This window comes from Oncorhynchus mykiss, chromosome 26 (genome assembly GCF_057628025.1).
Source record: "Oncorhynchus mykiss isolate SJ-2025 chromosome 26, ASM5762802v1, whole genome shotgun sequence".
In the NCBI taxonomy this organism is placed as follows: domain Eukaryota; kingdom Metazoa; phylum Chordata; class Actinopteri; order Salmoniformes; family Salmonidae; genus Oncorhynchus; species Oncorhynchus mykiss.
This window is the reverse complement of record NC_143047.1, coordinates 25,405,844-25,422,546: the sequence shown is the minus strand read 5'-3', so window position 1 is coordinate 25,422,546 and position 16,703 is coordinate 25,405,844. Positions and strand designations below refer to the sequence as shown.

Here is a 16,703-nt window from a genome sequence, read left to right as displayed (position 1 = left end):
ATACCACCCTCATGGAGTCTGTTTCTGTTTGAGCAGACACATACACATTTGTGGCCTGCTGGAGGTAATTTTGCAGGGCTCTGGCAGTGCTCCTCCTGCTCCTCCTTGCACAAAGGCGGAGGTAGCGGTCCTGCTGCTGGGTTGTTGCCCTCCTACGGCCTCCTCCACGTCTCCTGATGTACTGGCCTGTCTCCTGGTAGCGCCTCCATGCTCTGGACACTACGCTGACAGACACAGCAAACCTTCTTGCCACATCCTGGATGAGCTGCAATACCTGAGCCACTTGTGTGGGTTGTAGACTCTGTCTCATGCTACCACTAGAGTGAAAGCACCGCCAGCATTCAAAAGTGACCAAAACATCAGCCAGGAAGCATTGGAACTGAGAAGTGGTCTGTAGTCACCACCTGCAGAACCACTCCTTTATTGGGGGTGTCTTGCGAATTACCTATAATTTCCACCTGTTGTCTATTCCATTTGCACAACAGCATGTGAAATGTATTGTCAATCAGTGTTGCTTCCTAAGTGGACAGTTTGATTTCACAGAAGTGTGATTGACTTGGAGTTACATTGTGTTGTTTAAGTGTTCCCTTTATTTTTTTGAGCAGTGTATTAATTTTTTAAAAGTTATATCGAGTGCCATCTCTCCCCGTAGTTACTATTAATGTTTTAACTGGAAAGGAGCAAGAGAGATTCTTAAGGTATTCAGTGTTGTGGTGACCTCTGTGTAATCCAACTTGGCACTCTCCTCATTAGGTGGGAGGGGACATGAAACACTATGTATGTTTTCCTTTTTTCCACAGGCATCTGTTGTGGCTGAGCAGTTCTTACAAGCACAGTTGTAATCCTGATACCGCCTAACGTACATGACAGCAGCAAGAAAGAGAGCTCAGCTAGTCCTTCTCAGCAGCTCACCTCGTCTGCAGACATGAATGACATCAAGTTGGCTTTGCTGGGCAGCGAGGGAGCAGGGAAGTCAGGTAAGTGTCTGAATGAATAATGTATGTATTTGCATCATTAAGTATTTCTTTAACTGCCTAGTTTCTTGTATTTGACTGTAGAGGCTTGCAAGGTCTCCCAAACGAACAGAACAATTGAACTGCTTATTTCTATGCTTTGCATACGAACGTGTAATTTCCCTCACTGTAAACAGTGTAACATTCTACAGAGTAGCCGTGACCAGAGGGAAATGATCACCTAGACAGATAGATAGAGATCGCTGCATGAGCTCCAAGCACAATGTTTTTAGATCATAACTCTAGAAGAGGAATGAAGTTGCTAGATTTATGTAAGGTTTTGGAGAGAGGAAATAAAGATTGATGGTTGGAACATGCGTCTAATTGATGAGGAATTATTTTTCTTGTAAGGCAGGGGAAAGTGCGATCCCTCAGGCTAACTGGAACATGTTCACCCAAGGTCTCTTGAGAGAGAGAGAAATGATACTGCGGTAGAAACTAATAAAAGTAGATGCAGGAGAAAGCCCACTGCAGTGTTCAATCCACATGGAGGGGAGAGTGGCGAAGTGCACAATAGGAAAACACCATGACTGAACAGCCCTGTTTTAGCTTACCAAACAACTGTTCAGGGTTCCACTACTAAGACCAAAGTATCCAAGCCTAGATTCAACTATTTGTTGTTTATGTTCTTGTTTCCTGTATATTAATACGCCTGTCTTACCCACGTCACATTTCTCCCTCTCCAGCTGTTCTGGTAAGGTTTCTGACAAAACGTTTCATTGGAGAGTATGCCTCCAACGCCAGTGAGTACACAGATTTCTCACCCATATTTAATGTAGGGTAGTAATGTTTTTACAATGTCATATAGATATGCTCTCAGGACATAAAAATGCAATCTGTTGTATTCACAGTTACAGTCTGTTGCTACTGGCTGTTCACCAATGTCATCAACTTAGGAAGTAAAACGTTTGATTACTTTATTACCCCTGGGAGTCTGACATGAATTGAAACACACATATTGCACAGTACAAGATCCACCAGGAAGTTAAGTAAGGTTCACACAGGCATTTTAATTGTGAGTGAATTTTAAGTAATCCTATACTGATTGGACTATTCAAATGATTCTTCAAGTTCACATACAGTACATACACTATGTGTTAAGACATGTTTTGGTTTAATGTGATATGCTTTGCCGAGGGTGACTTATAATTTCTGAATGAAGTCATTGGCATGTTGACTTGTTCCCATTAGTCATCATTTGTTTAACATGCTGGAAGATGGCTGCATTTGATGTTACAGTTTACACAGGTACCCCTGTACCTGTGTAGGTACCCATATGTACTTCAGACCTTTCCCTTAAATGAATTAACTCAGTTTACTTCATCAGAACAATCATGGCCTGGATGTTTGAGGCTTACAGTAATCATTATTTCATGGGAGAAGTCTGTACATTACTATTTACATCAGATTTTAACTATTGCAGGTTTCCTATTACAATAAGTATGCTTTGAACTTGTGTTACAGACTCCTTATACCGTAAAAGGCTCTCCATCGAAGGAAGACTGTTACACTTGGAAGTATTTGATCCGTGTTCACAGGTATCTGATCTGTCCCCTGCATATATTCATATATTTTTAACCATAGTATCTGATGGCATACGAAATATATTGTATGTTGTGTTCTGATGTGATTTATGATATTCCCCTGTAGCTCAGAACACACTGTACACAATGAACAGCCCATGGAAAGCTGAGACAGGCAGCACTAGAACATGTTGACTGCTTATGCAGCTGCATATGGTACCCTTTATTCCCAAACGTTGGGTTTTATTATGATTCCCCCAGGCTCAGGTAACAGGATGTGCCTTGTTTCATCTATTCACTTTTTAGGGTCTGTGTGAGTGGTACTCTGCATTAGGGGTTCCCAAACTTTTTCACTCGGGCCCCCCTTCCAGCATTGGGGAACATACCGAGCCCCCCCGTGTGTGTGCACACGTGCCACATCTATTTCTATGGGCACAAGCACTGTTCATGACACAAACTGTTCACACTCCTCTTGTTGGTGGAGAGAATGTTGCAGGTTTAAATGTTATTTCCTTCTATTCTACACATTTTGTCATGGGGTGCAAAGAAAATGTAACAGTTTTAAAGCACATTTTCTTGCAATTCTAATGTGTCTAATGCCTTATGTGTATTTGTGATATTTGAGTGACAAAAAAATTACAACAATATCTATGGGTTAGAAAACATTAGCTGACGTGGGCTAGTTGATCTGGACATTTCTGACAAGTTATAAATAGCTCTCTAAGGTATTCAATGATTGACATGACAAGAGGAATACTGATGATGCATTACCCAATTGCACCTTGTGCATTCTACTATTATACATTTCAGGAATAAGTTTAAAGCCAGATTGAGTCCCCCCCCCCCGCCGACACGGGGCGCGCCCCACAGTTTGGGAACTACTGCTGTACAGTACATGTCTTTCTCTGGTTTATTTCCTGTTTTATGGAACAAAAGAAGTCATGCACTGTTGACATGCCTTTGACTTGCCCCCAATCCCTCTTTCCCTAAAACGTGTACTGTAAATATTGGACTATAAATCATGCCTTCCTGTATTACACTTATTTATTATATTCTACTGGACCATTTATTTTATGTTCATATTCTTAACTTTTATTGTTGTTGAGAAGGAACCTGTAAGTACGCATTTCGTTGGACGGTGTATACCATTTGTATCCCGTACATAGGACTAATAAAACTTGAAACTATCATTTCTAAGGGTCAGTGCTATCCAGGCTCCTTTGGACAACCATACCCTAAACCCTAACCTTAACCCCTACCCTTACCTAATCTTGTCCATTTGAAAATGTCAACTTCAATGGCGTAGGGGACATCCCAAGGATTCCAGATAGCATGGACCAATTTGTAAGCTCCTGTGGCAAGTCTTTTTCAAGTTGACAAGATGGCGCTGACAGACACGGTTGCCCCGTTTCTAGCTCCTAGACAACTTTGTATAAGCACTTTGCTGCACCTGCCATAACACCTGCAAGTCTGTGTACGCAACCAATACACTTTGATATGATTTAAACACATGCTTATACTCAACAGCTTCATCTCCCACTACTTTTCTCATTTTCCATAGTTCTCTGAGGGGTGAGGCTACCTAATAAAATGAACCTCCAATAAATAGTTTAAAGGTTTTGCACAGTTACCCTATTTCCTGTAAAGACCAACGCTGGAGATGAGAAGCAGGTATGGGGAGTTAACATTTAATCAGGAACAGACAGGTAACACAACAGGACCAGCATCAGCACACGGGTAAACAACGACAAACAACAATTAATGCTGAAGTAGGGAACAGAGCGGGGAACCAGACAGATATAGGGGAGGTAATGACAGTGGTAATTGAGTCCAATAATCGCTGATGCGTGTGAGGGGGGAAGGCAGGTGTGCGTAATGATGTTGGCAGAAGTGCGTAATGCTGGGGAGCCTGGTGCCTTCAAGCGCCAGGGAGGGGGAGCGGGAGCAGGCGTAACAGTAGACAACCCATCTAGGGGCGACACCCAGCATCCCACCTGGGCGAGACTGACAGGCCGGCCGAACCACAGGTGCTGGACAAGCCGGCTGGACGTAAACTCCCAACGAACCGGCTGAGGCATAGGAGCCCGACAATCTGTCTGGGGCCCGAAAGCTTGTCGATCCCGCTGAGGCATGGGAGCACGACGAGGCCCGTCGTGGGATGAGCGTCTTCCGAGCCAACCGGGGCAAGAACCTCTCGAGCAAGCTAGAGCATGACAGCCCAACGAGTTGGCTTAGGCACCACTGGTTCCATCGGTGGCGCCCCCCCGGGCCCGATGTCACCACCAACCCGGAACACCTGCACTCCCCAATGCTTCGTATGATGGCTTCAACATTCTGTAAAGACCGACGCTGGAGATGAGAAGCAGGTACAGGGAGTCAACATTTAATCAGGAACAGACAGGTAACACAACAGGCGCAGCATCAGCACACCGGTAAACAATGACAAACGACAATTAATGCTGAAGCAGGGAACAGAGCGGGTAACCAGACAGATATAGGGAAGGTAATGACGGAGGTGATTGAGTCCAGGTGAGTCCAATAATCCCTGATGCTTGTGACGGGGGAAGGCTGGTGTGTGTAATGATGGTGGCAGGAGTGTGTAATGCTGGGGAGCCTGGCGTCTTTGAGCGCCAGGGAGGGGGAGCGGGAGCAGGGGTGACAATTTCCCATGTAAAATAGCCTTTGAGTGACCAAAACATAATTCATAATATTTTTCCCATTAGTTTACATAAGTCAGGTAGGATGTGTGAGGATGTGTTTGATCTGTCCACCCCCTGTCCCCTGCCCTGTCAGAGTGGAGAGAGCAGATGTATCCTGGAAGAGCCGGTGGAGTGGGCCGATGGATTTATCGTGGTGTACAACATCAGCGACCGAACGTCCTTCCTCAACGCCCAAAACATCCTATGTCAGATCAAAGATGCCCGCGGAGAGAGCTGCAAGGGGTGAGTGATTGTGACCTGCGAACCAGGGCCTGATGCCTACCGGAGGGAAGGGATTGGGCTTTGATGAATTAATGATTCCCATTCCTGGACTGATGTTTAGGTACACACCATTTAAAGTGGCAGATTCCAACATGATTTTAACATTGACTTCTATTTTCTCTATGGTACAACAAAGTGAACACAAAAGGCAGCTGTCTGTGATAGAAGTGTAGGCTTTTCCTTCTCAATAAACATGTTTTGTAGGATTTACAACCTCATGGCTCGCCATAGTTAATTATATGAGTCAATTATTTCTCATGCTCAATTGAATTTGCCCCAGAATGGCTTGTATCCAATTTTCTCAGAGGCGTTAATTAAAACATGATTAAATACTAGAGGAACTATTGGGATTCCACTGGACATTTGTTACAGGACTTTAAGTGAAAGTAGGTTGCAGCCAGTCGACGGACACTGTGTGGAAGAGTGAGCTGGGACAGCTTGAGATGATAAAGACTCACATATGGCTCACAAAATGACATGGGTGGTCAGGCCTAAGTTGTGTAGCGGGATTTTACTTCAGCTGGGTCCTGATGGTTTGACACTCCACGAAATGGATGTGAAGCAGAAGTCACCCTCACTGTATATCAAAAGAGTACTTTGGGCGAGGGTCTGTCTGCATTATATAAACTCTTTGTAACTTCACTGAAGCCACCACTTGGCCTACTTGGTTCGTTTTCCTTTGATACTTTGGGCTGCTTCAATAAACATTGCACTAGTTTACAAAGCCTTACTAATTCAGATGAATGTGATGAACGTCAGATGAAATTCATGATGAATCAGCAGAAACACATTTTGATAAAGTTTATGGTCATTTTAAGGAAAGTTTAAGGGAGATTTTTGACCATGCCGTGCCTGTTTTGGACAGAGAGATGGACAAGATGGACATCCCAATCTGCCTGGTGGGGAACAAGCAGGACCTGTGCCACGCCCGTCAAGTGTTTGAGGAAGAGGGCCGTGCCTTGGCTCAGGAGCACAGATGCCACTTCCAGGAGGTTTCTGCAGCAGAGGACTACCTGGAGATATCCAACCTCTTCACCAAGCTCATCCGCCACGTCATGGATCACCTGAAGTACCGGGCCGACCTCCGTCGCTACAGTGGCTCTAAGTCCATGGCCAAGCTCATCAACAATGTCTTCGGCAAGAGGAGGAAATCTGTCTGAAGGTGGGGTGCTCATGTGGACGTTGATGGGATGTTTGATCGGGATGACTTGTGTTTATATAGACATGTTGTGGACGCCTAGGTTGTTGATTCTGATGAACACTTCTTGGGACAGAGACAGCTCTGTAAGTATGAATGACATATGTCCTAGTCCAGACTTTACAGTGGTGGAAAAAGTACTCAAATGTCATACTTGAGTAGAAGTAAAGATACCTTAATAGAAAAGTAAAAGTGAAAGTCACCCAGTAAAATACTACTTGAGTAAAAGTCTAAAAGAATTTGGTTTTCAAATATACTTAAGCATCAAAGTAAAAGTATTAATAATTTCAAATTCCTTATATTATGCAAACCAGATGGCACAATTTTTAAATATGGTTTTATTTACGGATAGCCAGAGGCACACTCCAACACTCATTAATTTACAAATGTGGCATTTCTGTTTAGGTGGTCTGACAGATCAGAGGCAGTAGAGATGACAAGCAATGTTCTCTTGATAAGTGTGTGAATTGGATCATTTTCCTGTCTAAATGTAATGATTACTTTCAGGTATCAGAAAATGTATGGAGTAAAAAGTACATTATTTTCTTTAGGAATGTAGTGAAGTAAAAGTAAAAGTTGTCAAAAATATAAATAGTAAAGTAAAGTACAGATACCCCCAAAAAACTACTTAAGTAGCACTTAAGTCACTTTGCCATTCAGATCTTCTTATGTTTTTATTTTTCCTTCTTGATATTCTAAATCCCATGTTGCCAGTAGAGTATCCTTCAACGCTTAAGTTCCTTTCTAATTCCAAACTATTTAAGGAAAATTACTTTCCAAAAGTTGTTTTATGGATCTAAGAGCACAACATATTTGAGCTTGCATCAAGCAATGTGCACCAATGTCTTAACGTACATTCCACCTCTGAGGGGGCAGTAATAAGGTGAGAACTACGGGTAAATTGGCTCACTAACAACATCTTCACAAAAATCTCTATTGAATTTCTGCTGTGGCAGTATTACATGGGCTGTTTCTAATTTTAAGCTGTAACAATGGGTCAAATTGCTTTTCCGTGGACAGGAACGTAAGCAGCTGGTATATTCATTCCTTACATAGTAGGAAGGGAATGTGCAGCTATTTGTTTTGCATGTACATATTCTGTTGATTTCCTGTATTCAATGTGTTTGCTGCTGTATTACTTTGGATAGTACGAGCAAATGTCTGTGATTGTGTTATGCATAAAATCAAACATTCCCTCTCATTCTTGATTCTAGTTGAAAATTACCCACTGGGCACAGATGTAAATTCAATGTCTATTCCACGTTGGTTCAACGTGATTCAACCAGTGTGTACCCTGTGGGTGATTATGCCTGGTGTGGACCAACTTGCAATTAAAGAGCTATTTGGGGGTATGAGTATTGTGTGAATTATTCAATTAACTAAATAATGTCCCATTTGTATTATGTGGTTTAAAGTCAATGATTCAGCTACGCTCCAATAGTTTGTTCTGGTGAAACACCTTGCTTTTTTTCATCCAATAATTATGTTGAATAGTGCTTTGAATATGAATCAAATGTAAAACAACCCACAATTAGCATATCAGTCCTTGCTTTGGAGTCTCATTAAAACCGACTGTTGGTAGGGTAATGTGTATACAACCCAGCTCAGACCTGCAAGGCTTAACTGCTGTGCTTGGAATATAGGGTACTGTTTGCATGTGATCAGCCATCTCATCTAGTAATCATTATCTTTGAAAAGAGCAGAAAACATTGATTTAACTCAGCTTGTAATGTCTTTAAATGTCTGTCCAAAATGTTATCCCCACGTTTGAAATGCTGTTTCAGTTTGGCTCAGTTCTTAATAAGGAATTTAATATCACAATAATATTTTGTCTTTTACATTCTGTTGTATTTAGAAAATGTGGTCAAAAGTATATCATACAAGCATCACTCTTTCAAATGTGCAACCATAATTAATGGTTACAATGGACAGTCCAAAAACGGCCAAAATGCCCAAACAGTGGAAGCTATTAAAGTGGGGGACTCAAAGGAGCTCTGGAATCTAGTAACACTTACAATCTGTTTGATGATCTTGTCTTTACTTTTAAGATTAAAAGTTGTGGTCATGCTACAGTAACAGCGATTGCATTTTGTCAAAAATAATGTCACTATAATAGTCAGAAACTGCCAACTTGGCATTTAGGTAGGTCTAAAAATGTGTACTGCAAGGAGGTCCAAATACCACTATCACATTTAAACTATACCGTTCCCTCCTAAAGCTGATAATTGGAAATATGAATTTTTGAATTTTACAAAAACGGAATCGCAACAAAATAAACACATTGACGCCAATAATTTAGATATCACTTTTCTCCACTAGATGGAGACTAATCACCATGTAGGCGGATAGGCCACCCTGTGACGTCTGCGGACGTAAACTATAGTGCTTTTCAGTTTGATTCACCATAGTCATAGACTTTATTCTTATCTTCATGAAATGTGTGAAAAGAAATAGGTTTACTATTCAAAACATGTATGACAATTCCTATACCTTAACAGCGATACATTAATTATGTATTTCTATAAGAATATACATTTCCTTTAGCAGAGCATTCAAATGAAGTGTTGCTGTTGGTAGAGATTATGATATGACGCCAGATTTTTACTGCGCTTTTTTGTCCCTGTTTAGTACCAGTAGTTTGGGAAAGTGGCTCATGCGATGCCACTTGATTCCTGGTTATTAAAGAGACTAACGTTGGATGAGTACAATAACGGATCTCACCGTTACCATCAACAAACAAACAAAGGGCAAATGCATGTTAATAGATTAATAGGATTTAAATGCGTTAGCTATGCTTGAATGAAAAGTAAGTAGTTAGCGTACTTCTTGCTGTTGCCATGGTAACACACGCTAAAGCAGCTGTGTGTTTTGTTTTGACTAGCCTCTGTGCAGTTTTTTGCTAACAACTAACGTTAGGTAATCTTCATTAATAATGTGTAATTATGTAGCTATATATTACGTTTTGTGGAGGTGGCTACATATAATTGAATTAATTCGATATTAATGTTAATCTAGTTCAGGGATGGGCAACTCCAGTCCTTGGGGGCCGGAGTGCCGGTGTCACACTTTTTCCAAGCAAATAGAGCTGATTAGACTAATTACATTCTAAACTGAAGATCATGATTAGTTAATTATTGGAGTCAGGTGTGTTAGCAGTTGCTGGGACTAACGTGTGACACCAGTCAGGCCCCCGAGGACTGGAGTAGCCTATCCCTGATGTAGTTAATGATTATTTTGAGGAGTCCTGTAAATTAGCTTGCTTATTGCTAACGTTAGCTCTATTTTCATCATTGAACTGTCTGTGGAAAAAAAGTGACCTAATAGGCCTAAAACTATTTCCCCAACATATTATATTGTAGATAAGTAGCCAGTGGTGTAAAGTATTTAAGTAAAAATACTTTAAAGTACTACTTAAGTAGTTTTTTTTGGTATCTGTACTTTACATTTATACTTTTACTTCACTACATTCCTAAAGAAAATAATGTACTTTTTAATCCATACATTTTCACTGACACCCAAAAGTACTGATTACATTTTGAATTCTTAGCAGGACAAGAACATGGTCCAATTCACACACTTCAGGAGAACATCCCAACTGCCTCTGATCTGGTGGATTCACTAAACACAAACGCTTCATTTGTAAATTATGCCTGAGTGTTGGAGTGTTCTGTACAGTTGAAGTCAGAAGTTTACATACACTTAGGTTGGAGTCATTAAAACTCATTTTTCAACCACTCCACAAATTTCTTGTTAACAAACTATAGTTTTGGCAAGTTAGGACATCTACTTTTAATTTTTCCAACAATTTGTTTACAGATAGATTATTTCACTTACAATTCCAGTGGGTCAGAAGTTTACATACACTAAGTTGACTGCCTTTAAACAGCTTGGAACATTCCAGAAAATTATGTCATGGCTTCTGATAGGCTAATTGACATAATTTGTGTCAATTGGAGGTGTACCTGTGGATATATTTCAAGGCCTACCTTCAAACTCAGTGCCTCTGCTTGACCTCATCGGGAAATCAAAAGAAAGAAAGGCCACGCGGCAAGGAAGAAGCCCCTGCTCCAAAACCGCCATAAAAAAGCCAGACTACGGTTTGCAACTGCACAAGGGGACAAAGGAGAAATGTCCTCTGGTCTGATGAAATAAAAATAGAACTGTTTGACCATAATGACCATTGTTATGTTTGGAGGAAAAAGAGGGGGGGGGGGGCTTGCAAGCCGAAGAACACCATCTCAACCGTGAAGCATGGGGGTGGCAGCATCATGTTGTGGGGGTGCTTTGCTGCAGGAGGGACTGGTGCACTTCACAAAATAGATGGTATCATGATGACGAAAATTTATGTGGATATATTGAAAAAACATCTCAAGACATCAGTTAAAGCTTGGTCGCAAATGGGTCTTCCAAATGGACAATGACCCCAAGCATACTTCCAAAGTTATGACAAAATGGCTTAAGGACAACAAAGTCAAGATATTGGAGTGGCCATCACAAAGCCCTGACCTCAATCCCATAGACAATTTGTGGGCAGAATTGAAAAAGCGTGTGCAAGCAAGGAGGTCTACAAACCTGACTCAGTTACACCATCTCTGTCAGGAGGAATTGGCCAAAATTCACAACTTATTGTGGGAAGCTCGTGGAAGGCTACCTGAAACATTTGACCCAAGTTAAACAATTTAAAGGCAATGCTACCAAATACTAATTGAGTGTATGTAAACTTCTGACCCACTGGGAATGTGATGAAAGAAATAAAAGCTGAAATGAATTATTCTCTCTGTTATTATTCTGACATTTCACATTCTTAAAATGGGGATCCTAACCTAAGACAGGGCATTTATACTTGGATTAAATGTCAGTAATTGTGAAAAACATAGCCAAATACATATAAACTAAGGTGTATGTAAACTTCCGACTTCAACTGTAGATAAAAAAAATTAAAAAAAAAGAACATTGTGCCGTTTGGTTTGCTTAATATAAGCAATTTGAAATTATTTATACTTTTACTCTTGATACTTAAGTACATTTAAAACCAAATACATTTAGACTTTTACTCAAGTATTTTACTGGTTGACTTTTGAGTCATTTCCTATTAAGGCATCTTTACTTTTACTCAAGTATGACAAATTGGTACTTCTTCCACCACTGTAAGTAGAAAACAAACTATTTGACTTCATTTGCAGACGGAACGCTGCTAAAAGAAATCCTTCAAACTCCATTCAATCAGTGCACTTCAGCTCAGAGCGCTTTGAATGTTTTTAAACATCACACACATTAAAACACTACTATGCAGGTTTCATGCCAGATAATTATATTTAGCTGGAACAGGTCATGGAAAGTTAATTGCTGCTTGTATGAGGTTGAAATAATTATGTGTTTTAAGCAGCTGGGTATTGGCTCCTCCTGCAACAATGCCTTTCTTGGTTAAGAATGTAACGTTCTTGTTTCATGGCTTCCTCTAATGACACGTTTGAATAGGCTAGGCCCATATAATTAGAATAGTAATGGTAGTTTAATAAGGTCCCTATGGCTAGGCTTATCAGTCTAAGATTCACTACAGTAGGCGGTGGGCCAGAAAGCGTGAAGTTGATCGATCCCCATCGAGGGAGGAGCTGATTTTTATTTTATTTTATTGTATATGACAGTGAAACAGTCTTATGACTATAAAATGTGTTGGCACCTTAAATTCTTGCACAAATGTTTGATGAAGACTGAAATAAGATCAATATCTGTTTTGAGTGCACTTGAAATATGCAGCATGCAATGTGAATTGTCTTGATCGTTTGAAGAGGTAATTCCGTTGACCGCTTAGCCAATTTATTGAAAGCTAGTCAATGTTAGTCTGAATAGCCTAGCCAGCTACTGTACATGTAAATTTGCCTGCTCAGGAAGCTAGTGTTTCAAAAGCTATCTGTCGGTGAATTCAAATTTTGAATCATGTTTTGGCATGGTTATGTCTCATTTCAACTCACTATCTTCAGGCGTAGCCCTTTACACTTGTACGGGTTGAAAATGGCAGATTTGGACACTGATAAGTGGCTAAATTGGAACGCAGTGGCTGTACAATAACATGCTATACATTACTTCAGAGCTCAGGTTTTCCACTTCATAGCTTTGCATGTGTTTTGACTGACAGCCGTTCTGTCTTGAGCACTACTTGCAACAAGAATTTGCCCCTATCCCTCCCACTGATTGGGCAACTTTTGCAAATGTTTTGTTGTCTGAGTGAGGAAAATGCTGTATATTACAAGGACTCTATTTTCTTTGAAAGATGAGACGTCGAGGATTATAATAAATACTGCTTTGATGTCATACAAGCAAGCCAAATACCCGCGAGTCCAAATGTGCACTTCACATTTCCATATCATATAATATACATTGTCACTGTTTATGATCACTATGTTTGATGTACTGTTAGAAGATGACATGGTGTTGTACCTTTGCTTGTCTTGAACAGAATAAGACTATATTTGTTATATTGTGAAGAAAGTTTGCAGCGGCTCACACATCTAAATACACTTAGGACTGCATTCTATGTGCACCAAAATGACCATCTGCTTCTCTGAATTGCCTTGAGAAAGCGTAAAGCGTAAATCATAGTCTACTGATGCTGAGGTGCTATAGTCCAGTGCCCTTTGTGACATAGCTACACTGCTCTGAGACCACCACACACTGGAAACGCACAGCCTGATCGAGCACCTCCCTCCCCACAATTCTCAACCAAAGCAGTTCTGGTACGGGTCCTCTTCATTTGAATGTGTTGACAGTTAGAGAAATTTCTTGAGCTGCACTGAGAATTCAAAGTATGAAAGCCAATGGTCCAATATTCTAGGACACTGCTGTGCATACGCGTATGCATTTTGGACTGTGATAAACACAACACTGTAAGATCATATTTTATAATTTTGCTAGTCATGTTGGCAATACAATAAGCTTTCAAATGATGCCCACCCTACCCAGGTTGCAATTTATAATGGACTCTTTTTGGATTGCGTGAACAACAGTAATTCTGTAAAGGCGAGGACGCAGGGCTGTTTTACAAACAAAACAACCACATGTGAGCTTGCTCTAGTTCCTCATCGGCACAGCTAGGAGAGCTCAAAATAGCAACTTTATAGTTGAAGACTTCTTTAACTCATTAAAATTCATTGAAATGACTTAGCAACTGTGTACACTTTGGAGAGGTGTGTGGCAACATATAGATGTTGCACCTAACCCAACCTTTCCAGTAATATTATTATGTTACTGAATGTATCCAGAATATTTAACTGTGGCAATGTACAGTAAATCTAAAATGCACATAAAATTAAGTTATGTTTGGATTCAGTCTTGTCAGGTGAACTGTTGTGTCCTCACCGTTAGTCATACTTTTCCCATAATCTCTAAACTGTTCCCTTTTCATTGCTTCCATGGTTATACATATGCTTTCCATATTTCTTCTGTAAGAAACATTTCAATTTATCCCTATACATACAGGCCAAATCTCATGAGTCTAAGGGTTAAAGAAACATTCAGTCATATAATTTGCATAAACCCCCAAAAAGTATAGATACAACTATGTGTGTCATGTATGCTAGAATGGAGTTTTAAAAACTACAGCTGCATATTAGCCAACATGGCATATCCTACACATAGACTATACCTTGCAATACAATTTTCTCTAAAAACAGCTGGGCAAAATGTATACAATGTGCTCTGCAATAAGATGACCAGAGTTTGATTCTAAATCAGATGAGTTCTCAAATGTCAGCAGCTGCCCAATACCATGGTCAGCATGCATAATGTTGAATGCATTTTAATATAACGTATGAAGAATTTATTTATCTAGGCAAGTCAGTTAAGAACACATTTTTATTTTCAATGATGGTGGGTTAACGACAGATTTTTATCTTGTCAGCTTGGGGATTTGAACTTGCAACCTTTCGGTTACTAACCCAACACTAGGCTACCCTGCCGCCCCAATGATAGAGAATGATAAAGAGCCTGCAGGATTATAGAAAAAGCAGTTGGGAAATGAATGTTTGAGTTTCAAAGGCTAAATGTCCAGTGAATGTGAATTGATTGGTTTAAATGGTTACTTTCCTACTAACCTTCAAAGTTGACAGTGCCAAATGTTTGCCAATCCATTATTCTACTACTAAATATGACTGAGTGTGATGCATGTTTTCCATAGTGTACCTTTCATGCCTATACATTAGAACAAAGAACTTCCCATTTAGTGTTTCACCATTTGAGTATGGAGACAAATAGCAAAGTTGTCTCAGGCAGTATTTGAAGTATCTGTCATCAACACATGCTTCAGTACACCCACCCCCGCCGCCATCCTCTCTCTAGGAGCACTTGTGTGCCCTGGCCCCATAGGTGTATCGAAAGGATACCACCCTGGTCACCAATGTAGACAACCGATGTAGAGAGAGAGAAGTGCCTTAGCGGAATGCAATCTTAAGATTGTGTAGTCCAGAGACGATAACTGTACCATCTACGGCAAAAGTCTGGGTTCATGACAGGGACAATGGAGTTCTCATCACTGCATGTTACAATAGTAAAACATTCTGTTTTTCACCTCGTCAAACTGATTCTATATTGAATTGAGTATTTGAGATTCCCTAACAAGCATGTGTATCTGTAGTTGGTGCTCTTCAACTCTAATTGACTGTAAGACAAAACCCACAAAGAAAAGACAACAGACAAATGCATATGGGGTCTCAATGTCTAATAGTGATGGCAGGGCTAGTTCAAACTGCAGTAGGATGGTTCTCCTCACAGGTGAGTGAGCCCATGCTTGGTGAATAGCACGTGCTTGATCTCTGGGAGCAGGACAGAGGAGAGGAGAGCTGAATAGGTCATGGGAGACATGAATGAATCAAATAAATCATCACAGCAGTTTAGGACCTAGAAATGAACATCCTGACAGTCAAAAAAAAGGACAATAACTAGACTACTAGGGTAAGGATAGAGGGAGGGTGCTCTGCATCCTATTACATTAACCCTGTCAATAGGCCTAGTTGGAGTCTCAAAATCCCAACCCTAGGCAACACAGTGACTAGGGTCTGGTTTCAATGATGGACTCTTTTGGCATAGAAGAACTACGTAACTGCCTACGTCTATATACGTCTATGCCACTTGGATATAGTTGTGACTTAGTTCCTCTGTCAAAAGAGTCCACCCTTGAAACCAGACCCTAGTCACTGCTTCTGCCTAGGGTCGGGTTTACGAGACTAGGGATATTGTGGCATTTATGTTTTGGGAGTCCTGCCTTGATGACTCTATTAGCTTTACAAAAATCTATGGGACAAGTATTGTAGTCTTAAATTATTACTTGGAATAATGATAGCTAAAGCTCCCTGTCCCAGAATGGCATGCTGGAGATAAAGCTACAGTATCTGCTGCTGCCAACTAGCAACAGGTCTGCTTATTTTAGCTAGCTAGCTACATTGCTAAGATTAAGTAAAGTTGGGAGTTATTTTAGATTGATGGTATCATGTTTCTATAACTAAATAGATTACAAATATTAAAAAGACTTGATAGCAATTTGTCGGACAGAGATCTCTGAGCTGTCACCAGCTGTGTTTATGTATCTTAGGTACAGAGAACATGATTGGCAGACGTGATCAGCAGAGATGGTACCTGGGTAGGAAGAGTTTTGATTGATTCACTGTTTAGTACTTGGCAGCGTTTGCCTGTCCAGCGAACAAATATAAAAGTACGTATTTTGAAAACAATTGCAAGAATTAACATTGCCAACAAACGCAAATGTGTTGAGATGAAATACGCAATATGTAAATAAATAAAAAAACAGCTCCTCCATCGCCAGAAGGCGATCATCTCCAAAACTAAAGCAGATCCGATGCTTCGGCCCACCGCCTACAGAGGATAGTGCTGTCCAGAGTCATACTGTATATGCAATTTGTTGACACCACAACACAGTACGGACTTCCCGAATGCTAATCAATAAAAACGTCTGTTAAATTCGCTGATCTGTATTGCT

At 40.5% G+C, this 16,703-nt stretch overlaps 1 protein-coding gene across 1 annotated transcript; it reads left to right on the top strand.

Annotated features, from left to right (window-relative positions):
* The first annotated feature begins 800 nt into the window (after positions 1–800).
* On the top strand, positions 801–8,065 carry LOC110506686 (ras-related and estrogen-regulated growth inhibitor-like protein A). The gene is made up of 5 exons (XM_021586478.3): positions 801–977; positions 1,700–1,756; positions 2,478–2,551; positions 5,330–5,478; positions 6,383–8,065. Exons 1-5 carry the CDS (start codon positions 926–928, stop codon positions 6,675–6,677), a joined length of 627 nt encoding a protein of 208 aa, XP_021442153.1. The 5' UTR covers positions 801–925; the 3' UTR covers positions 6,678–8,065.
* Positions 8,066–16,703: the final 8,638 nt, after the last annotated feature.

Excerpts from the sequence above, each read along its gene's own strand:
- LOC110506686 (XM_021586478.3), top strand. The coding sequence starts at position 926 with ATGAATGACATCAAGTTGGCTTTGCTGGGCAGCGAGGGAGCAGGGAAG. Across the intron at positions 978-1,699 it reads CGAGGGAGCAGGGAAGTCAG|CTGTTCTGGTAAGGTTTCTG; the intron begins GTAAGTGTCTGA and ends CTCCCTCTCCAG. Across the intron at positions 2,552-5,329 it reads TATTTGATCCGTGTTCACAG|AGTGGAGAGAGCAGATGTAT; the intron begins GTATCTGATCTG and ends CTGCCCTGTCAG.